The following is a 24,426-nucleotide window of genomic DNA, read 5'->3' as shown; positions in this document are numbered from 1 at the left end:
TGGTGCTCAGACTCTGGAGGTGACTCCTGAGCCCACACCGGTGCTGAATAAAACTTGCTTTTCCATATCTCCGAGTGCTGTTTGTCTCCTTCCGTTGCCACAGTTTCTGCGGTTTCCGCAACATTTTTGGTGCGTTGGCCGGGAAGCTGACAACCGAGCTGGCTTCTTGTGCCACCATTGTCGGGGAACCGGGGGAGGCCACGGTCGCCGGCCCTGTGACAGGTGGATAGCCCGCACCGGCCATTTTGCCGGATCCAGACCCTCACTCGGGCCATGGCCTTGGCCCACACCGCTTCCCAAACGGACTCAGAAGGAGAGTGGAAACAGGTTCCTGGACAGGACGTCAGACTGGTGAGTGCCCAGGGGACATCTGCCCAAGTCAGGACCCGCCATATGGCGGAAGGAGAGACTGATCACCTCTCAGTGACCAAAGAGTCACTCAGGTCAGGGTTTGCTCCCTTGAGATCAGGAGGCTTGTCAATTCTGGTGTGTGTGTGTGTGAGTGACTGGAGAGAACGAGAGCCCATGCTCCACCGTCTTTGGACTACGGAGCCAGAGTGAGTCCTAACCTGCAGTTCCGCGGCGACCCTCATACGGCTTATGGTGGCCCTCTTCGGGGGGATCCTGACGTTGGGGTTTATACAGTCCCACCCATGCTAAGAGGCGCCTAAAATATCTCCTCCGGGGGAGCGGTCAGGCGGAAGAAGCGATTGTTACTTGAGGCCTTGCCCTCACTGTTTGTCTTGCGTCACCGGCACAGGGTGGGACTTCACACAATGGGTAAATCGGCTTCCAAGCCCACTGTCTTAGAGTGTATGGTTAAGAATTTTAAAAAAGGATTTTCTAGAGATTATGGTGTTAAGCTGAGTCCTGGAAAACTATGTACCCTCTGTACCATAGAGTGGCCCTCCTTTGGTGTTGGCTGGCCTCTGGAAGGGACCTTAGATGTGTTCACAGTTACAGCAGTATATAATGTTATAACAGGAGACCCTGGACACCCAGACCAATTTCCGTATATTGATCAATGGTTGGAAATTGCCTATTTGAGGCCCCCATGGGTTTGGTTCTGCACCACAGACCAGGGACAGTATAAGGTGCTAGTAGCCCAGTCCAAGAAGAAAACCTTGTCTCAAAAGAAGGTGCCACCTATTTATCAAGGGGAACCTGAGGACTCACCCCCTATGCCACCACCTTATGTGCTGCCAGCCCCAACTCCAGGAGCCGAAGGTCCCCAGATGCCAGATAGCCCACTGCCTTCTGTTTCTCCTCCTCCTTCTGCTTCTGAAGTTCCCGAGGCGATATCACCCCCGCAGCCAGATTCTCCAGAACCTATGAGCAGGCATCTCTGTTCAGTTCAGGGAGCAGCCACCCCAGGATTACAAATGCCCTTACGGGAGACACGGGGACCACAGCAAGTTGCCTCCGATGGGACCATACAAGAGGGGGGACGTTTTTATTATTACCAGCCCTTTTCCACTGCCAATCTCCTCAACTGGAAACACCATACTCCCTCATATTCTGAAAAGCCTCAGGTGCTGATTGATCTCTTAGAATTCATTTTCCAGACACACTGTCCCACCTGGATAGACTGCCAGCAACTCCTTTTTACTCTATTTGAAACTGAAGCGCGCTGGCGAATTGTAACAGAAGCCCAAAAATGGCTTCAGGCCAATGCGGGGGGTCCAGCAGACTTGGCAAACTGGGTGAGGGAAGCCTTCCCAGAAGAAAACCCCCACTGGGATTATGACACTGAAGAAGGGAAACGTAACCTAGAGAGGTACCGGCAGGCCTTCCTACAGGGGGCAAAAGCTGGGGCTAAAAGGCCCACTAATATAGCTAAGATCAGTGAGATACTACAAGAGCCGAATGAAAGCCCAGTCAAATTCTATGAGAGACTATGTGAGGCTTTCTGAATCTACACCCCTTTTGATCCCAAGGCCCCTGAAAACCAACGGATGATAAATGCTGCCTTTGTGGGACAAGCCCAATCAAATATCTGTAAAAAGCTACAGAAATTAGAAGGATTTGAAGGATAAAATGCCACTAAACTATTGGAAATAGCCAACAAGGTTTTTGTTAACCGAGACCAGGTGGCCCGCCGTGATGCAGAAAAGAGAATGAAACAAAAAGTGACTCTTCTGGCAGCCGCCCTGTCAAAACCGGTGCCCCCAGTGGGACCACCCCGTAGGGGACAAGGCACAAGGCCAGGAAGAAGGAGTCCCCTGGTACATGACCAATGTGCTTACTGCAAAGAAAAGGGACATTGGAAAAATGAATGCCCCAACCGTCCTGAGAAAAAGACCAAGGCCCCACCTAGCTGGTACCGATCTGAGCCATTCAGCACCAACCTGATTGGCCTAGCTGAGTCTGATTAGGGGGGACCAGGCTCTCTCCAACTGGGCCCCCAAGAGTCTATGGTCAGAATTCAAGTAGGGGGCCACCCCATAGACTTTATGGTTGACACAGGTGCCGAACTTTCTGTGGTCACACAACCTGTGGCTCCCCTCTCGGGGAAAGAAACCACCATTGTTGGGGCCACAGGTAACCAAACCCACAGGCCCTTCTGTGGTCCTCGACGATGTCGGTTAGGAGGCCATGAAGTAATACATGAATTTCTTTACCTGCCTGACTGCCCAGTCCCCCTAATGGGAAGAGACCTGCTGGCTAAAATGGGGACACAAATTTCCTTTTCTACTGATGGATCAGCCCAACTTAAATTGACAGAACCCCCCTCTCCTTTAATCATGGCTCTTGCTGTAAAAAGGGAAGAGGAATGGCGCTTGTACTCTTCCCCTTCAGAAATGGGGACCATTCCCCCAGAACTAGAGACTAAATACCCATTGGTTTGGGCTGAAGGAAACCCACCAGGACTGGCAAAATGCCATGCTCCTGTCTTGATTGATCTAAAACCTGGAGCTCAACCAGTAAAGCTACGACAATACTCAATTCCCAGAGAAGCTCGACTGGGAATCCAGGTTCACCTGGATAGGCTGCTTCAGCATGGACTGTTAATAAAATGTCAGTCCCCTTGGAACACCCCTTTACTGCCCGTGAAAAAACCAGGAACACAGGACTACCGCCCAGTACAGGACTTGAGAGCCATAAATGAAGCAACAGTCACATTACACCCGTCCGTCCCTAACCCATATACCCTGCTAGGGCTGATCCCCTCCACTGCTAAGTGGTTTACTTGCCTGGACTTAAAAGACACTTTTTTCTGCCTCTGGGTGGCACCTGCCAGTCAGCCCTTGTTTGCTTTTGAATGGGAGAATCCACATACAGGGACAAAGGAACAGCTCACCTGGACTAGACTCCCACAAGGATTCAAAAACTCTCCCACTCTTTTTAGCGGCGCCTTAGCTGCTGACCTGGCTGAATTTCCTGGACAAAAACTAGGCTGTGTTTTTTAGTACAGTATGTTGATGACCTCTTACTAGCTGGCACCACGGAGGTTCAGTGCCTAGAGGGAACAAGAGCTCTCCTTTCCCTACTGATGGAGGCAGACTATCGAGTATCAAAAAAAAAAAAAGGCACAAATCTGCAAAAAAAAAAAAAGTATCTGGGCTTCGACTTTATGCGGGGCCGACAAATGCTGGGGACTGAAAGCAGGCAGTTTGTGCCATTCCTGTCCCTACCACCCGCCGGAAGGTTCGTGAGTTCTTAGGGACAGCAGGATTCTGCCGGATATGGATCCCCGGGTTTTCAGACCTGGCCAGGCCTCTGTATGAGGCTCTAAAAGGGGAAGAAAAGGCTCCCCTTGAATGGGGACCAAGCCAGAGACAGCATTTCAGACAATCAAAACCAAACTCACTGAGGCTCCAGTCTTGGGACTTCCTGATGTAACCAGAGAATTTAACCTTTTAGTTCATGAGAAAAATGGGATGGCTTTGGGAGTCTTAACTCAAGAATTTAGGCCTTGGCAGAGGCTAGTGGCATATCTGTCTAAACAAATTGACTCAGTTGCTGCCGGATGGCCTCCCTGCCTCCGAGCGCTGGCAGCTACCACCTTGTTGGTAAGAGAGGCTGACAAGTTGACCCTGGGACAAAACCTCAATGTTAAAGTCCCACACTCAGTTGTAACCCTAATGGATACCAGGGGCCACCATTGGCTCACACATGCACGAATGATTCAATATCAAGGGTTACTATGTGAAAATCCACGGGTAAAACTGGAGGTTGTACGAACTCTGAACCCAGCCACTTTTCTGCCAGATGAAGCGGGGCCCCCAGACCATAATTGCCTGGAGGTACTAGATGAGGTGTTTTCCAGCAGGCCTGACTTGACTGATCAACCACTCCAAAATCCTGACCTGGTTTTATATACTGATGGCAGCAGCTTTATGGAGGATGGGAAAAGGATGGCAGGATATGCTGTGGTATCTGACTTAAAAGTGATAGAAGCAGAGGTGCTTTCTCAAGGCTGGTCAACACAGAGAGCAGAATTATGGGCCTTAATCAGAGCACTGGAATTCAGCTGAGACCAGTGAGTTAATATCTATACCGATTCACGATAGGCCTTTGCAACTTTACATGTCCATGGAGCCTTATATAAAGAAAGAGGGCTCCTCACTGCTGAAGGAAAAGGAATTAAAAACCAGGCTGAAATCTTAAAGCTCCTAGAGGCAGTATGGGAACCTAAAGAAGTTGCAGTTATCCACTGTAAAGGCCACCAAAAGGGGGATGACCCAGTGACAAAAGGAAACCGTAGTGTTGATACAGCTGCCAGACAGGCAGCCCGGGGACAACAGCCAGACAAACCTAAGGTCTTGCTGGCCCCAGAAGTGCCAGCTGTCCCCAGATATTCTCCAGAGGAAGAAAAATGGATAAGGGAGGAAGGGGAAACTAAAACTAAAACGGGGTGGTGGGTCACATGGGACCACCGAGTTTACATTCCAGAACAGCTGGCCTACAAACTAGTCCGCCAAGAACATGAGCTAACCCACATGGGCAAAACTGCCTTAGAGACCCTACTGGGCCGGTACTATCTCATTGCTTCTCTTCCTGCACTCTGCTCCTCTGTCTCCCAAAGATGCATAACCTGTTTACAGAATAATGCCCGCCAGGGGCCCCACAGACCAGCTGGGGCACAGCACTGCGGACTGTCCCCATTTGAGGATATGGAAGTGGACTTTACTGAGGTCACCCCTAGTAAGGGGTACAAATATTTACTAGTTTTTATCTGTACTTTTTCAGGATGGGTAAAAACCTTCCCTACCCAAACTGAAAAGGCAAGGGAAGTAACCAAGGCACTCCTGAGAGACATTATTCCCAGATATGGGATGCCTCTGACCATTGGGTCAGATAATGGACTGGCAGTTGTGGCTGAAACAGTACAACAGGTGGCAAAAGCTTTACAGATCCGATGGAAACTACATTCTGCTTATCACCCTCAAAGTTCAGGGAAAGTAGAACACATCAACCGAACCCTTAAACAGACACTGGCAAAGTTATGTCAGGAAACTGGCTTGCCCTGGATAGACATGTTGCCGGTGGCCCTCTTAAAAGTGAGATGCTCACCCCGAGCGGGAATAGGATTCTCGCCATTTGAAATCTTATATGGAAGGCCACCTCCACTAATCAGTTTAAAAGGAAGCACCAGGGAGTTGGGAGACTTGGAACTACATAAACAATTACAAGGACTGGGGCTCACTATTTTTCGGATACATAAATGGATCACAGACAGAACACCTGTGTCCTTAGGTATAACAGTACACCCCCACAAGCCGGGGGACCAGGTGTGGATAAAGGACTGGAAAAAGGAGCCTTTGAGGCCGGTATGGAAGGGCCCCTATACTGTAATTCTAACCACCCCCACTGCTCTTAAAGTAACAGGAATAGATGCTTGGACCCATCATTCTAGAGTTAAACCGGCTGGCCCAGCTGACGACCGTGGAGAGTGGGAGACTGCCCTTAATCCGGAGAGACCTCTTCGCCTGACAATACAGAGAAGGAGACGAAGATCTCAAAGCCCTGCTCTGACTGCACCGGAAGCTGGTCAGTCAACGCACGGCTGAAGCTTGAGAAATTGGCTGCCTGTGAGCCCAAATGGAAGGAGGGTTTCAAAATAAACATTCACATTGACGGAAAAGGCCTTGACCCTGGAGCTGTGCTACATTTCCAGAGAATCACGTTTGTGCTCCAAGGTGCCTCTCACAGGGTCTTTCATTCCTTTTATAAAGAGATAAAAAACACCCCACCTCCCATTCCGGCCACAACTAAGAACTTGTTCTTAGCCCTGGCAGAAACTATTGCACAAATTCTCAAGGTCTCCTCTTGTTATGTATACGGGGGAACAAACACAGGAGACCACTGGCCTTGGCAAGCCAGAGAACTGGACCCATTAGAACCTCATAATGAGACTACATACCCCCAACTCACCGATGGGGTGTGGCTCCTCAGAACTGCTATTATTGGGAGAAATTGTCTTGCGAGGCGGGGAGGACGGTTTAATGTTTCAGTTGGAAGCCTAACATGTTTAGGCCTAAGGTATTATAATCTGACTGCCCAAAAGACTCAATGGTGGTCATCCTCCAATCTCTCAGAGCCCAAACCTAATCCCTTGTCTAACTTTTCCCTCCTTTGACAAGCATGGAAAGATATCACTACTAATATCCAGTGGTGGGCACCAAAGGGATTATATTGGATTTGTGAAAAAATGGCCTATTCCATACTCCCCCCAAATTGGGCTGGGACATGTGTACTGGGAACAATCAGACCCTCCTTCTTCCTGCTCCCACTGTCACTAGGGGAACAACTGGGAATTCCTATATATAGGGCACAGGGTGCCCAGAGAGACCGGAGGGCTCTCCAAATTGGAGACTGGAAAGATGATGAATGGCCCCCAGAACGGATAATTCAATATTATGGGCCTGCCACCTGGGCAGAGGATGGCTTTTGGGGATATCACACCCCTGTCTATATGCTGAACCACATCATCAGACTACAGGCGGTTTTGGAACTTATAACAAATGACACTGCAAGGGCCTTGACTATATTGGCCCAACAATAAACTAAAATACACAGTGAAATCTACAAAAATTGCTTGGCCTTGGATTATCTACTTGCTTCTAAAGGAGGGGTTTGTGGAAAATTTAACTTACGTAATTGCTATCTACAAATAGATGACACCGGAAAGGTGGTAGAAGAAATTGCTGACCTCATGACTAAACTTGCCCATGTGCCTGCACATCCTTGGAAAGGACGGGATGCAGACAGTCTCTTTGGTAAATGGTTTTCTTGGTTGGGAAAAATTAAGACAATGGTCGGAATAATCATGGTTATACTCACAGGGTGCCTACTTATTCCCTGCCTTGTACCTCTCCTGATAAGTATTATAAAAGGTTTTATAAAAACCATGCTTTAAAAAAAAAAAAAAAAAACAGCCTCTACTAATTAGGGGTACCAAAGGGTTCTGACCGATGATGATCTGTAAAGGGTGCAGATGCACCCTGAACATCAAGAGGCGGGGAATGAAATGGAGTTTTAACTAAAGGACAACCCCCCCCTTGGCTAAGAAGGCAGCTGAAAGCCTTTCCAGCTGTGCTCATCACTATACCACCCTTCCTCTAATAATGTAACAACTGTGTGTCCTATGTCCAAGCCAGAAGCCCTGCTAATCAGGTACCCAACATTGCGTATCAGTTCTGCTTCTGTAACCTTGCCTGCTCAGTTTCTTAGGGAGGAACACTGTCTGCTTGGGGATGGGGGGAGGTCCGGGATGCTTACATGGGAAAATCAAGACCTTGTAGTGTATAATAGTTACTGAGAACAAAGACCTGGTGCTCAGACTCTGGAGGTGACTCCTCTGAGCCCACACTGGTGCTGAATAAAACTTGCTTTTCCATATCTCCGAGTGCTGTTTGTCTCCTTCCGTTGCCACGGTTTTTGCGGTTTCCGCAACAGAAACAGTGGGCCCCAAAAGCCAGTCAGTCAAAGACTGGTGCTCTATCAGAATCAACTGAGGAGAATACTGAAAATAATTTTTTTTAAAGATTAAGATTCAGTACGTCTGGAATTGGAGCCCTTACTGCTATTTTGTGAAAGCTCGAGACATTGATTCACAATGTTTGCAAACAAAGGTCCTAACATTGTAGGACAGGGTAGTTCAGTGAATACCAGAAAGGTACAACTTGTAGTTTAATTTGTGTAGGAGCTTATCTCCCTGATCAAAGAGATCCTGAATACAATCGATTTCACTTTGTCTCTGCATTGGGCAAATAAGTTTAACCATTCATAAATTGGGTCCAACAACTCTTCTTCAAAGAATTACAGTAGCTAAAGGTTAAGGGATTGTTACAGAAATATTTATGGTTAGTATTTTTACATTTCATATATGTCCTTTCTCATTCATTAAAAGCTAGTCCCTTCCTCCGAAGGAAAATTCTTCCTCCTGGGGAATTTTAGCACACTTTGGCTGAATTCAATTAATCCACTCTACTTCCTTTCCCATGATGCATCATTCCAGCTCCTCCGCCCCGCCTCCTTTTCTGGCAAAGTAATAACCTAAAGCAATTCGGTGAAGGGCACAGTTGGAGTGCAGATCCTAAACGCATAGCACGCCCCTCCCCTTGAGCCCCAGTGAACGCAGTAGTAGACAGGGATGGTAATCTTGTTCCAACATTGTACCCCGAGGCCGTAGAAGAGACTACAACTCCCAGGATGCCCCGCCGCCCCGCCCCGCTCCCCCTCCTCCAGCTAGAAAGTGTGTACCATAGAGAAGAGGAGGCAACATGGCTCCCGGAGGTGGAAGGAAGAGGTTTCACCCCTTTTGAAGAGGAAGAGCAGCCGGAGAGGGACAGAAAAGAGAAGTCACTAGAGCCCGTCATCGCTTTTATCCTTCCAGCCTCTCCAGCGTCCGGTCGGCCTCATCCCTCCTCTCCACCCAAATCCAATCTGTGGTCTCCTCCCCACCCCGCCCTCATTTCCCCGCTCGCTCACCCCTCCCCTCGGGACGCCTTTTCCCGCCCCCTCGCCCCCCGCGGAGTGCGCACGCGCCCGCCCCCAGCTTCGCGCCCAGATCGCTGTCTAGCCTGCTCGCGCAGCCGCCGTCTCCTCTGCCCACCGACGAAGCATGGGCGTCCAGGGCTTCCAAGAGTTCCTGGAGAAGCGCTGTCCCGGGGCCGTGGTGCCCGTGGACCTTCTCAAACTCGCGCGCACGGTCTCGCGCCAGCAGCAGCAGCACCAGCATCGCCAGCTGCCGCCTACGGCAGTCCTAGCGCCCGGGGCTCCACGCGCCGCCAGAGGCTCCGCGCCTCTGCAACCGCCGCTCCCGCCCGCCGCCTTCGGTGCCTACTCCGGGGGCGCAGGGCCAACTCGACACCATCACCCCGCTCACCACTTCCACCACCACGGCCAGGCGCACCCGGGGCTGCACCCGCCGCCGCCGCCGCCGCCGCCCCCCCCTCCGCTGCCCGGGGCCCGGGTGTTGGTGGACGCGGGCTCGGCGTTGCCGCGGCTTTATGGCGGCTACCAGACGGATTGGGTGTGTGGCGGCCAGTGGAACGCCATGCTGGGCTACTTGTCAGCGCTCTGTCAGGCTTGTGCCTATCCCGGCGGCGACGGCCTGGAGCTGGTGGTTATGTTCCCCGGGGGCCTGGGCAAGGACCGGCTGGCCGAGTGGGGCCGTCGGTGCCAGGCCGAGCGGCAGACAGCGCAACTGATCGTGGGACACGTGGGCAACAAGGGCACCCCTCCTCCACGGGCCTGGTTCCTGCCACCGGCCTGCCTGAGCCACTGCGTGAGGCTAGCGCTCATCCGCTTCCGGGTCAAGGTGAGGGAGGGGCCGGATCTTAAATAATACGCCCATACCTATTCCCTCCCAACTAAACACCTAACCACCTACCCACTTACCTGTCTCCCATCTGCCCATTCACCGCCCAATCAGCTAACCCACTTGCCTAACTACCCTCGATCATTTTATGCATCTACCCAACCCTTCATACCATCCCCTACCGATTCGCTCACCTACATAACCACACCTCTCTACCCATGTCATCCCAATAACCCCCTTTACCTTCACTTAATCCAAATGGCCTATTCCTAGGTTTTAGCAGAATTTCTTTGTAGCCCCATCTTTCTCCTGTTGTCTTCTGCCTCAAGCTGAAATTCCTTTTTTCCAGATTTTCCAGTTGACCTCCCTCTTTGTCTTTTTCCAACCTTGCAGCAAATCAATTAAACGTGCTAATTGAACACCTTTCTCTTACAAACTTTTACCTGAGTTTTGAACCAGTGCTTCTTTCTCACCCATCTGTGTAGCCTTTTTCATTTCAACATGTTTCTACCTCATCTTTCTTTAGCCTAAACAAAACCCACTAATTCAGTCACTTTTCAGCAAGGTGTTAACCTACTCAGAGGAAGGGATTTAAAAGACTTGTGAGACACGGTTCCTGCCCTTGGAAAATCAAATATATACACATGAAACATTTATTTAATGGTATAAATGTGTATGTAATTATGCTTTATGGTACAGGTTATAAGTACAGTACCTGTTTTGTGTGAGAATATGGGAGGATATCGGTATGCTAAAATGGGCAGAGGAAGCTACCTTGAAGAAGTTGGACCTCACCTGGGTCAAGGATGAATTGGATTTGAATTGGTTACAGGTTTGGGAAGGTTTCTTTAAATGGAAGAAAGAAAATGAGCAGAAGCAAACAGGCATATCAAGTATGTGAGGCCCTTTGGGCAATTCAGTACAATCTCTGCATGTAGTTGGTCACTGCATATGGGGCCTGGGGAACAGCTTGGCAGCATCCCCAGTTCTTGGCACAACTGCTATTGCTCTGTTGCTTTCCCATACTCTTAGGTTTCAAGTTCCTACGTGTAGGGAATAGCAAGGCTTGAGAAGTAAAGGAGGTGGGCAGGAAAAAGAAAAAGTTGTACAGGGTTGGATAGGATGAAACCACAAGCCCATTCCCCAACCAAGGCTCTTAGAGATGTACTCATTGTCAGAAGACAGGACATGGAATTGTGGGAATCATAAACTAAATAAATGGTGCTGGGTAGAATAAGGAGGAAAAAAAAAATCTCAGCTGAGAGAATAAAAGACCTGCATAAAGATACTTGCAGTGGCCATAGAGTTTGTGACTAGAATCCAGTCATGCTAGATTCCTTGTGCCCAGCATCTAATCTATGCCTAGGCCGGGATAACTGTTTTTTTTAATAATTGAAGAAAATCCAGGAGTTCCCGCTGTGGTGCAGTGGATTAATGATCTGGCTTGTCTCTGCGGTGTTGCTGATTCAGACCCGGGCCCTCTGCAGTGAGTTAAGGATCCAGAGTTGCTGCAGCTGTGGCATAGGTCACAGATGGGGCTCAGATTTGATCCCTGGTCCAGGAACTTACATATGCCGTGGGTTTGGCCATAAAAAAAAAAAAATCCATCTTGAGCTACCTCAAACATACAAACTAGAAAAAAAATATTTATCAGACACTTGTTTGCTTACCCTTCTGACTGAGCATTTTTCAGTATACTTCATTCATACCCATTCTTTCCACTTTGTTTTCACTGCTAATACCTGAACTTTAAGGACTTGTTACCTCATTGTCATTATTAACTTGATTGCTGGCAATAGTGACTAACAATGATGGAATGCTTACTATGATCTGTGAAGCAGTATTATCTGTTTTTCAAAAGAGGAAACTGAGGCACGGGAGGTTTAGAAACTTGCCCAAAGTCAGCCAGCAATAAATGGTAGAGCTGGGATTCTGGGATTCCTGCCCAGGCAGTCTGGCTCCAAAGCTCATGCTCTTTAACAACGGTGCTCTAAGATGAATCTAAAGTGCCAGTGTGATTAAATCATTCCCATACTGGACTAAAGTCTTGTTGGCTCCTGGGTAAAGACAGGTCTGGGCCATTCATTTATATTATTCAGTTATTGAATGCCTGCCATAGGCTAGGTGCTATGCTGGTTGCTAAGGATTCAGAGGGAAGTAAGGGGGTCCCTGCCCTCAAGGAGGTCAGAGTTTAGTAAAAGAGACGGACTGAAAAAAAACTTGCAGATACTGTGAGCTAATTCCTAATGATGGAAAATGTGGCCCCAGTAAGAGTCATACTTAATTCTGGGTGAGGATGTGAAAATTGGAGGAGTTTTCACAGATTGGTGGTACCAAGACTTGAAGAGGGCCGGGAAGGATGGTTCAGATAGACAAGAATGTGGAGACCTAAAATGGCATGCTGTGAGCTCTGAATAGATTTTAGTTGGAGGTTGGCAGGAAAGTTGATTTTGTGGTTTTCCAACTTTTTTGTTCATGCACTCAATGAAAAATTCTGAAAAGCAATTCTAAAATGGCCTACCGAGATTCTTCATTACACAGTCTCATTTTTAAAATCCCAGCAGTTCATAAAAAGTAAGATGGATTGGATAGATGGATTGGTAAGTGATAAAGCAAAATAGTAAATACGGTATAATCTCAGTCATGAGTGTTCTAATGTTCACTGTGAAATTATTTCAACTTTGCCATATGTTTAAAGCTTTTCATAATAAAACCTTGAGGAGAAAATTTCCCACCAGTCCTCTTCAGTCTTGAGTACCACTGTTTGGGAAATATATCAGTCTTATTCCACATGCTAGATTATAAACAGACTCTTTGCTCTTTTCATAGTCCCCATAATATCTTGTATAGTTTAGTTGCAGAATACATATTTTTTTTCTCTTAATGAAGATATTAGTGATCTTAACAGAATGCATTGTAGGTGTGACTTAAAAAGTGTGTAGTGGTGGCTCTTAATATAGTGAATTTAAGATTGGCTCCAAAATTGCATATGTAAAGTATCTATAGATGTTATCAGTGAGTGAATTTTTCTCTCCTGGTTCTGGTCAGTGATTGTTGTTGTTGAAGTGATGGAGAGCTTCCTGGTTTATAACAGACTTGAAAGGTATTGGTTAATAATTGATTGTGGTTTGCCTTTTTAGAGGAGTGTTCCACTATCTTGAAAATAGCAGTTTTTCACTTGGATGATCTGCATACCTACCATTTCTTTCTACCGAAATCACAGCAAAACCCACTACTATATTTCTCCTCCCGTTGGTTCTGTTCTTGAGGCTAGGCCACAAGATCAGTCTTTATCCCAATCTCAGTTGAAAATAGAGATGGAGGGATTAAATAAAAGATAAATTGCTATTTAGCTTTAGGCAGTTTAGGACTTCCCATGAGAATATTCAGTGTATATTACTCAGATTAATTTTGTCGTTTGGTTAGTTTCATTTGTACGTTCTGCAAACCTTTTTAAGTGGTAATAGCCAGTAGCAGAAAAATTAAGTAAAACCACAAATTGCTTCCCAATCTCTTGCAAAGGGTCTCAGAAGTAGAGCAACCCTAAAGACAGTTTTAGAATGTAGTTCAAGAGATGATATGGGATGGTTAATGGGATAAATGCTTTGTCTTAATGGTTAATATATACATTAAAAAAGTAATCAAATCCACATGAAATCCACAGTTTTAGAGCTATAATTCTTTAGAGGGGGCCAATTAAGGAAAAGTAAGTTGATTTAAAAAAAAAAATAGTAAGTTGCAGTACTTGAATATGGCAGAAATCATGCTGATGATACATGAATAACTAAAGCTGGAGAAGTCTGGCCAAGAGCTGATGCCATTTTGTACATCTGTTCTCTAGAATACAGTATAGCAATGGCTGCTATGCCTCCTGATTATTTACTTGTCCTAAATCATAGACACATCCTGAAACATCAGTGGCTCTTCTAGATCCCCTAGTAGTAGGAAGAAATTGTCATAACTGTAATTATGACTACTTCTTGAGCACCAAGTTGTGTATAAACTGTTTTTTAAATACCTTGTTTAATCTGCATAAGCTTGCAAAAATGTATAGTATTCTTCTCATTTTACAGTCTAATAACCAAGGTCTAAAGCAGTAAAATTATTTTTCTTCAGTCTGGACACTAATAAGTGGTGCAATTGTTCTGGATCTATATTGCTTAAAGTCTGTTTCCACAATTCCACCACATGATTTCCTTTTTATACATTCTTATGTAAGATTGTACACTTTTATTTGCCATATACTATGTATAGATACATGAGGAAAAACAATAAGTAGATTTATTGCATGCTTAGTTTGCGCCAGCATTGCTAACTGTATAATACTGCCAGAACAAAGCAAATGTGTAAGCTAAGTGCCAAGTGAGTCATATAGCGATATTGTAGGAATTCAAAAGTAACAGTCTCTTTTCTTCATTTTAAGTCTCTCCTCTGGTTTCTTTAACTTTATAGCATATACAAATAACCCTTAAAAAACAAAAACTTCCCCTCTACTTTGTAATTCCCTTAAGCCATTATCCTTATCCCAGTTCTTCCCTTTTAACCATTATTCTTGAAAAAAGGAGACTGGATTAATTCCCATTACCTAGCCTATTGCCACTTGATAAGTGATGTTACTATTCGTAAGCCACCACATCCATTTCCATTCTTACCCTTGATTAGTCATCTTTGTGATAATTGACACTATTAACCCATCCTTTCCTTGAATTTCCTTCCTCGGACTCCATAATGTGGCTCACTTCTGATTTTTCTCTTATATCTCCAGTTTTTTCTCCTTTCCTAAGTTATTCCTCCTCCTCCTACTGCTTCCTTAAGCATTGGTGCTCTCAAGGCTTCTGTCCAGGTCATATTTTTCTACAGTCATTTCCTGAACAGTCTCAAGAATTACTATGACTTTAAGTATTAATTATACGGAGTTCCCATTGTGGCACAGCAGAAACAAATTTGACTAGTATCCATGAGGATGTGGTTCGATCCCTGGCCTTGTTCAGTGTGTTAAGGATCCAGCGTTGCTGTGAGCTGTGGTGTAGGTCACGGATGTGGCTGGGATACCAAGTTGCTGTGCCTATGGTTTAGGCTGGCAGCTGTAGCTCTGATTTGACCCCTAGCCTGGGAACTTCCATATGCTTTGGGTGCAGCCCTATCAAGCAAAAAATAAATAAATGAATAAATTATAAAATGATGATTCCTATAGTTCTTTATCTACCCCTAACCTATCTCATGAGCTTCCAGCACATCTTTTCAGCTCTCTACTACTTGATATCTCAGGTCACTCACACTAAAAAATATCCGAGGTGGAATTCATTATTTTCCCCCAAACTTGTGGTACTTTTGGTGTTCTCTTTTTCTATAGGTGTCGTCTTTCATCCATTTCAAGCCAGAAACCATGGAGTCCGTCTCAATCTTTCACTGTCCTGTCATTTCCCATGTCCACTTGGTCACTAGATCCTTTGACCTCTGTCTGTCTCCTGAGTCCAGCTACTTCCATTCCCATTGCTGTTGTTCAGGCTTCCATCATTTCTTATCTGAACTGTGAAAATAGCCTCAACTTGTTTGCTTACCACTTTCTGGACTATAGTCCATCTTCTACATTGCTGTCAGAGATGTCTTGAAAACCAAAGGTGACTTTGTTCTATGCCTGAAGATACCCATTGACCACTTTTACTTACCCTACTAAGCCCAGACTTCTCAGCATGACAGACAGTGCCTTTCACAGTCTGATACCAAACTCTCTCCAGCCTTACTTAGTGCTTACCTTTGCCCACACCTTTCCAACCATTAAAATATCCCAACTATTCTGAACCTTTTTAGCTTCCTAGACATACCATGTCCTCTCACATAATGCTTTTCTATGTTACTTTTACCCTTGCATAACAAATTCCTACTTATTCTTGCTCAAAAGTTATCATTTTGAAATCTTTCCTAGCCAAGGTGAATGATGCCTTCCCTTGTGCCACCAGGAGGGCTTTTTAAAAACTCATTTTTTTGTCTCATAGTATTTTCATATCACATTTTGACTCTCTTTTTTTTCCTCCATGCTATGTGTTACGTCCCCAGAACTTATTTATCTTTATGACTAGAAGTTTGTATATAATTATCTTTTAATAGAGTTCCAAAAGGGAAGAGATTTGCTCCAGGGCTTGACACATTATATATAATAATGGTTGTTGAAAGAGAGATAAGTTGATTGACTCATTGACTATAGAAGGCTTTGAAAGTCAGATAAGGAAGACTTTAGAACCAGTGTTTTATAATGTTATATGTTAATTCCATTACATATATTTACATATTTACAATTGACTCGATTCCAAATGGAATTGCCAAACTCTGTTAAGTAAAAATAAGTTTTGTAGCTGCTCAGCAATGCATTTATAAAATAAATTCCCCCTTGGTGGTGGTAGTAATAGCTACCACATGGGCCAGGTACCTCACATAGATTTATAATTTCATTTAACCATCATAACCACCCATTAGGATATGTATTAATCTACATTTTTTAACATCTAAACTAAACACAGGCTGAGCATAGTCACTGGCCCAAGGTTGCACTGTCGGAACATGGTTGAGCCAAGATATGAACCTAAATATATTTGACATTAAAATACTTCATCTTTAACATATCTCAATATAGTTGCATTTTAATAACTTTTACCAAAACACTTATTTAGTTTGTATAGCATAATGGCTAAGAACAAGGACCTTGGTTTTAAATCCTTGTTCTTCTACTTACTAGTTACGTGGGCAGGTTAACCTCGCTTTGTTTGCCTCAGTTTCCTCATGTGGAAGAGGAATATAGTAGTAATGCCTACATCACAGACTTTATTGTATTAAGTGATTTAACATAAGTACAGTGCTTAGAACATTACATGGTACAATTACTTTGATCAAAATATCTTGTGTGCCAAGTAGGTTGGGCATTGACATTTCATTCTCATGCCTTAAGCTTGGTATGGCATGGCATGGCCTGGCATGAAGGGTACTTCATGATATGCCTGCTGCCTCTGGCTTCATTTCACCCCATTTTTTTTATCGGGGCAATGAATGCTTTTCAGAATTTTTTGAGCACCTACTCCATGCCAGACCCTGTGCTAAGTAACATAAACTGTAGAATTCATTCATTCAACAAATGTTTTTTGGGCTCCTACTGTGCACCAGGCACAGCTCAGTATTGAGAGGATAAAGCAGTTGACCATAACAGACAGGTTTCTCACTTCATGAAATTTATATTCTAGTGGGAAAGACAGATAATAAGCAAGATAAAAAGACAAAGTAGTATTTTAGGTAGTATAGTAATAGCTATATAGAAAAATGAAGTATTTTGGAAAGTGAGATAAGGGAGTGTTGAGATCAGGGAGTACTCTAACCCTCAAGGAGCTCATAGTCTAGCAGGGGAGACAAGTAAGAATATAATAGCAATAATAGCCCCAAGGATCTTTTCTCTGGCCCTTGTCATAGGCTCAAGAACATAGTGGAAGTGACAGAACCATGATTTGCATATCAGACCCCAAAACCTTTGCCCTTTCATCTATACTACAAAGGAAATTACAAAGATTATGTGACAAGGATGGCAAACTGGTGGCCCTTCGCTGTACACATTTTTTTTAAGAACATTGATTTTCATTGATCAGTAGTGTACATCAGAATATAAAGACAAATGGGGGGTTGGGTTGAATATTAAGAAGGCAGCATCTAGGTGGATGATTTTTCACTTCTCTGTGAAAAATTTAACTTGCATTTTACAAAACACATTTCGTTTTTTTTTAACAAATACAAATTTGCTGTGAACATTTTAAAAATTATAAAATGTTACCAAGAATTCTTACTTTCCAACCCCTCTTAAAATATCAGATCCTCTGGCAACACTGATTGCTCTCTTTTGCTTACCCATATGGTCTTCATTTATTGGAGTCTCTACCACTCCATCATGTCTCCCTAATACGGTGACCAAGTGCCATTTGCCTTTCATGATAGCCATCTTCTACATGGCTCCCAGTGATTCCTGCCTCCTGGTATTCACACTGTTGATTAATCTACTCCCACCCACTGTGTGTCAGCTGAATCTAGTGACTTGCTAGTTTTTTCCTAATGAAAAAGCTACAGTAACAGTGACAAGATGTCATTTCCGAAATTAGGTTATAAAAACCTGCGACTTCCATCTTGTTTGCACCCTTTCTCTCTGGCTCTTCTTGCTTGATCACTCTGATGAAGCAAGCCCCCATGTTATGAACTATCCTATGGAGAGGCCCACATGACAAGTGACTGAGGGTTGCCTCTGACCAACAACCAGTGAGGAAATGAGGCCCTCAGTCCAATAGCCTGCAAGGAACTGAACTGCCAGCAGCTATGTGATTGAGCTTGGAAGCGGATCCTTCCCCAGTCAAGCCTTGAGATGACTGCAACCCCAGCTGGCACCTTGATTGCAGCCTGTGAGAGACCCTGAGCCAAAGGACCCAGTTAAGCCACGCTCATAGATACTTGAGAAAATAAATGCTTTTTTAAGCCAGTAAGTTTTAGGGGTAATTTGTTACACAGAAATAGATAACTAAAATGCCATTGATTGTTGTGCTTCTACTTTTTTATAGTACTTTTGAAGAACAAGAAATATTTCTTGTACCCATATCTGTGAAAAGTGAAAAATAAAAATTACCTATATAAGAAGATTATATATTTGAAGGAAAATCAAAGGAAGTCTGTTTCCTAATGGAAGTGATGAATATTCCCCTAAATAAAATGTGTTTGTTGAAAGACTATAGTTTAAGACACCATTTGAAAATAAATCATTGTTAAAAAAAAAAAAAGGATTTCCTGTCGTGGCACAGGGGAAACTAATCCAACTAGGAACCATGAGGTTGTGGGTTCGATTCCTGGACTCGCTCAGTGGGTTAAGGATGCCACTGATATTGCCATGAGCTGTGGTGTAGGTCTCAGACGCGGCTCAGATCTGGCATTGGTGTGGCTCTGGTGTAGGCTGGCAGCTGTAGCTCCAATTCAACCCCTAGCCTGGGAACCTCCATATGCCTCGGGTGTGGCCCTAAAAAGACAAAAAGAACAACAATCAATCAATGATTGTAAGAATTTGACCATTATGCAAGAATGATGAGTGCCAAAACAAAAAGAACTTTTAAAAAGGCTTGGAATTTCAGGAGGTTGTTTTTTAATATAGACAGAATTAATTAATACTGCCATGAAATTGTTATGTATTACATGAAAAAAATTGCCAGGGCTTGAAAGCCTTTTGTAAGTAGTAGTTTAAGAAAAGAGTGTCTGTTGAGAACAGCAAAATTTATGTCATAAATAAGCTTTTTTTTTCTTTAGTCTTTTTGCCTTTTCTTGGGCCACTCCCACAGCATATGGAGGTTCCCAGGCTAGGGGTCCAATCGGAGCTGTAGCCGCCAGCCTACACCAGAACCACAGCAACGTGGGATCTGAGCCGCATCTGTGACCTACACCACAGCTCATGGCAACACCAGATCCTTAACCCACTGAGCGAGGCCAGGGATCGAACCCGCAATCTCACGGTTCCTAGTCGGATTCGTTAACCACTGTGCCACAATGGGAACTCCCATAAATGAGCATTTGTAAAGGTAGTAGATACTGTTGCTCAGGATGTTAAAGATTGGTGGCTGAGGGAGTTACAACCACAATGTGTGGTTGTATTTGCTCATTCCTAGCAAAATTATGCCTTTGGGAAACTCATTTGGCAGGAGATAAACTGGCTGACTTTGCTGGACTTAGTTTCTAAGAAATGAATGTGATGGCCTGAATTACATTCCCCACATTGTAGAGTTGTCTATTGAATTCCAGAAAAGGATCTCTGACATTATATTTTTATGAAAATAAAGTAATATAGTTTGTTATGTTTACAGTGGATGTTACAGCTGGAGGCTACACCTCCTATTAGACCCCAGCCTGGAAACCTCCATATGCCACAGGAAGTGGCCCTAGAAAAGGCAAAATAAATATATATATATTGATGCAGTCTAACTCTTTTGGACTTTTTGGACTTGCCTGTCATAGGTACATCCAGAAACATCTGAATTTTGTTTGTTGAGAGAAGTCTTGAAGTTTTTACTATAGATTGGTTAAAATTAGTGAATATGACTACACATGGTCCTTCTGCAATAAACTGTTGGACTTAGGAAACTACAGTTTTTTTTCCAGAAATACTTTGCATGGACTTAAAGCTGTTCATTGTATTACTACATAGGATTCCACTTTTTGTGCAAGAATGTTCAAAATGAATCATGTCAAGAAGTGGTAATTAACATTGTGGTTTGCACCAAACATAGTTGAATGAATATTGCCTGGTGAATTATTAGATTCATGTCATGGAAATCTGTCCATAGGAGATTAATGGGCGTAGTTGAGGTACAGTACTGAAGATACTGAGAGAAAAAATGACTTATTTGGCATCCAAAAGGCATTCAACATAGGAACAAAGACTGAAATCATATATTTGACCTGTTTGGTTGACATTATAATTTATCTAGACACTTTGAATAAAATCAGAGTTGTTCAGAAATACCTTCACAATGTGTGGTTGTATTTGCTCATTCCTAGCAAAATTATGCCTTTGGGAAACTCATTTGGCAGGAGATAAACTGGCTGACTTTGCTGGACTTAGTTTCTAAGAAATGAATGTGATGGCCTGAATTACATTCCCCACATTGTAGAGTTGTCTATTGAATTCCAGAAAAGGATCTCTGACATTATATTTTTATGAAAATAAAGTAATATAGTTTGTTATGTTTACAGTGGATGTTACATTTTTGTAATGATTTCCTATGAAAGAATACTACAGTGCAGATATTGAAATACCATGCTATGGTACTGAAAGTGAAGTATGATGTGACTGAAATGCCAAAACTCTGCAAATATCTCAGAAGTAGTAACCCTAAATATAAAAAAACACTGTGCAAAATGTCTGTGTTTGGAAATGCCCACATTTCTAAACAGCTGTTTTCCATTATGAAATAGGCTGAAGGTAATCATTCCTAGTAAAAGGATTCAAGGCTAAATTCTTTATTGCATATCATAACACAAAAATATAAGACCTAACATTGACCTCTGGGTACATAGGAAAGGCATCAAACTTGTTCCAAGTCAAAGAGTAAGTCAGACACAAAAATGCAATTATTAAATTTTTTCATTTTCAACTTTTCTAAAAAATTTTGAATTTAAATTGTAAACTTCAATATTTCACATATTTATATTGTTAACTGTTAACACCCCTTGTGTAGTTTAGGAAAAAAAAATTTCCATTTCATAGATGAAGAAGTGACTTGCCCGAGATTTGCCCCACCACTTGAATTTGAGCATAGGACCAATGGATGCTGAAATTCCTGCTGTGTCTGCTGATTATAAAAGTTATTCTCAAAGTAGGGTTTCCAGTCCAAAGATGAGCCACAACAGATTAAATAAGTTGAAATCTTTGTTCGTACATGTGACAGGCAGTTTCACCTACAGAAATGGGCTGGCTCTTGGCAGCCTAAGACCAATTAAAGGTACTAAAATTTAGGTATTCATAAATTAAAATTAGCACCTTACTAGCCTTTACTTAACACTGCATCAATTCTACTACCTCTAGTTTGCCCACAGTATTTAATAGTAAAGATTCTGCCATGCGTGTGTATGTAGATAACTGGTACTCCTACCTTTGAAGAGAGGTCTACTTTGTTAATGTTGCCTTGAATTGGCTGCAGTTTTTGATTGCTGCTATTCTTAGTTTTTATTTGACATTATTCCTTAGCTTTGTGCTTATCAATTTAGTTTCTTAATGGTTGTTGAACTCCACAGTATGTAGTGATACAAATTTGCATCATTAGTGGTTTTGATCTGTAATTTTGAGATAACTAGATTTCAAGGCACATAGACCTTGCAGCTGAAGTATAAGCCATCCAATATTTCTATTGCTAAAGCTGACTTACACATAATCCATGTCTCCCCTTGACTTTTCTTATAAAGTGATGCTTCCTTGTCATCTCTGATTTCTTTTGCTTTGGAATTGAGAACGGGTGGAAAAGGTGGACTAAAGAACCCTACCTGAGTCGGACACCCATTTGATGTATTTAACATGGCAGATGCAAGCAAGGCTAGTATCCCAACAGAATTTGGAATGATACTGGAGTAGTATTGCAGAGGCCAGAAAGCAGTGTTGCCTCTGCATTAAGCTCTGTGGTCAGGCGAGGTTCTAAAGAAAAAGATGGGTGTAATATAATCACTGCAAATAATAGGTTTATGATCTAGTTATTCTTTATGGCCCTGTGCTTAATGTATTAATTACTTTATGAATTAATCTGAAGTTAGTGTATGCACAATTTTCCAGTTGCCATTTTTATTAGAAGCAATGTATTTGATGGGAAAAACATTATTTTGAAGTCAGACCTAACTAGGTTCAAATCCAAGTTCTGTGATCTGGCTAATTGTGTGATTTGGTGCAAGTTATTTTAAATTTTCTGTTAAAGGTGAGGGGAGGATTAATGATACCCATTTTGCAGAGTTAGAAGGATAAATGAGATATATCTTAAATTGCTTAGTCCTGTGCCTATTTTGAAATATTAATCACTAGAATGTCAGCTCCATGAGGACAGGAATTTGAAGCTCTTGTTCACGATTGTATCCTAACACCTGATTACTGCCTGGCTCAGTAAACACTGGTTGAAAGTCTAAGTGGTTCATTGGTTGCCTATTCTGTGTGTGTTCTATGCACTGGAGGTATAGTGGTAAACAAAACAGACCAAGAAATCCTAGCCTTCTTGGAGCTTACATTCTAGTAATAAATACTTCCAGTTGTTTGTAATAGAAAATATTCTTCAATAAAATATTTCTGACAGAGCCAAAAGATAAAATAGATAAAACAGAGAGTATGATCTCAGATTGAAGAAAAAAATAGCACCTGACCCGTTTGGTTATTTGGTCTAATTCTCTACCCAGATTCGGGTTTGGGATGCACAATTTCAAAGCCACTGCTGTAGACTACTTATAATTAGAAATGAGATATTATACATTTCTCAGGGAGCTGTATTTACTTGAGTTTTAAAAATAGATGTTGCTTCATCTAGAAAGCATTACTTCACTGTTGACTGGTTAAGTGCTTTTTTCTCTGTGTTCTTGTGGTACTAATGAGTTCTCACATTTAAGTGGCTTACTCTGTATTGCTATAAACTTTGCTCTTAGAATGGCTTTTGCTGCATCCCATAGGTTTTGGAGTGTGGTATCTTTGTTGTCATTTGCTTCTAAGTATTTTTTAATTTCCTCTTTGTTTTCTTCAGTGATCCATTGGTTGTTTAGTAGCATGTTGTTTAGTCTCCACGTGCTTGTGTTTTTTGCCGTTTTTTTCTTGTGGATTTCCAGTCGTATAGCGTTGTGGTCGGAAAAGATGCTTGCTATGATTTCAATTTTCTTGGTTACCAAGGTTGGATTTGTAGCCCAGGATGTGAGGAATCTTAGAGAATGTTCCATGTGCACTTGAGAAGAATGTGTATTCTGTTGCTTTTGGATGGAATGTCCTATAAATATCTATTAAGTCCATCAGGTCTAATGCATCATTCAGGGCCTGTGTTTCCTTATTGATTTTCTGTCTGGATGATCTGTTCATTGCTGTAAGTGGGGTGTTAAAGTCCCCGGCTATGATTGTGTTATTGTCGATTTGTCTTTTAAAGGTTGTTAGCAGTTGCCTTATATATTGTGGTGAACCTATGTTGGGTGCGTAGATATTTAAAGTTGTTATATCATCTTCTTGGATTGATCCTTTGATCATTAGGTAGTGACCTTCCTTGTCCCTTAAAATATTCTTCAATTTAAGGTCTATTTTGTCTGATATGAGTATTGCTACTCCAGCTTTCTTTTGATTCCCGTTTACATGGAATATTTTCTTCCATCCTTTCACTTTCAATTTGTATGTGTCCCTAGAAGTGAAGTGGGTCTCTTGAAGACAGCATATATATATGGGTCTTGTTTTTGTATCCATTCAGCCAGTCTATGTCTTTTGGTTGGGGCGTTTAGTCCATTCACATTTAAGGTAATTATTGTTATGTATGTCCTTATTGCCATTTTATTAATTGCTTTGGATTTGTTTTTGTTGCTCTTTTTTCTTCCCTTCTTTTCTTGTTCTCTCCTCTTCTGGTTTGATGACTATCTTTACTGTTGTATTTGAGTTCATTGTTCTTGTTTGTGTATCAGTTGTAGATGTTTGGTTTGCAGTTATTCTGAACTTTTGATATGAGAGTCTATGTATATGTGAGATTGCTTTAAGTTGTTGTTCTCTTAATTACAAGTGCATCTCCAGTGTCCTGCATTTGTACCCACCTGTTCTCATGATTTCTGATTTTGGTGGGATAATTGTGCATGGATGATTTCGCATCTTTACTGTATATATGCCTTTACTGGTGAGCCTTGTCATTTGTGGAATTTTTTGTTTCCTGTTGTGAGCTTTTCTTTTCTGCCTAGAGAAGTTCCTTTAGTATTTGTTGTAAGGCTGGTTTAGTGTTTCTGAATTCTCTCAGCTTTTGCTTTTCTGTGAAGGTTTTGATGTCTCCTTCAAATCTGAATGAGAGCCTTGCTGGGTAAAGTCATCTTGGTTGGAGGTTTTTTCCTTTCATCACGTGAAGTATATCATGCCACTCCCTTCTGGCCTGCAGAGTTTCAGCTGAAAAATC

The 24,426-nt window shown here is 42.9% G+C and overlaps 1 protein-coding gene and 1 long non-coding RNA gene across 4 annotated transcripts in view; both read left to right on the top strand.

Annotated features, from left to right (window-relative positions):
- Positions 1 to 7,845, top strand: LOC146394611 (uncharacterized). The gene is made up of 2 exons (XR_014835489.1): positions 1 to 351; positions 5,827 to 7,845. It is a non-coding gene; the product is annotated as an uncharacterized LOC146394611 (long non-coding RNA).
- An 855-nt stretch (positions 7,846 to 8,700) lies between these two features.
- The window catches only part of FAM120C (family with sequence similarity 120 member C), a 132,759-nt gene continuing 117,033 nt past the window's right edge, over positions 8,701 to 24,426 (top strand). For all 3 annotated transcript variants that reach the window (XM_085007984.1, XM_085007985.1, XM_021080777.2), the window contains exon 1: positions 8,701 to 9,769. In XM_085007984.1, the coding sequence (XP_084864110.1) occupies positions 9,071 to 9,769 (699 nt within the window). In that variant the 5' untranslated portion in view covers positions 8,701 to 9,070. The remainder of the gene's footprint in view (positions 9,770 to 24,426) is intronic.

This window comes from Sus scrofa, chromosome X (assembly GCF_054392235.1).
Source record: "Sus scrofa isolate SSC_HxYL_T2T_F1_AM1 chromosome X, Sscrofa_HxYL_maternal_Yorkshire_Landrace_v2.0, whole genome shotgun sequence".
Lineage (NCBI taxonomy): Eukaryota > Metazoa > Chordata > Mammalia > Artiodactyla > Suidae > Sus > Sus scrofa.
The sequence above is the reverse complement of the archived record's forward strand: the minus strand, read 5'-3'. Positions and strand labels throughout refer to the sequence as shown.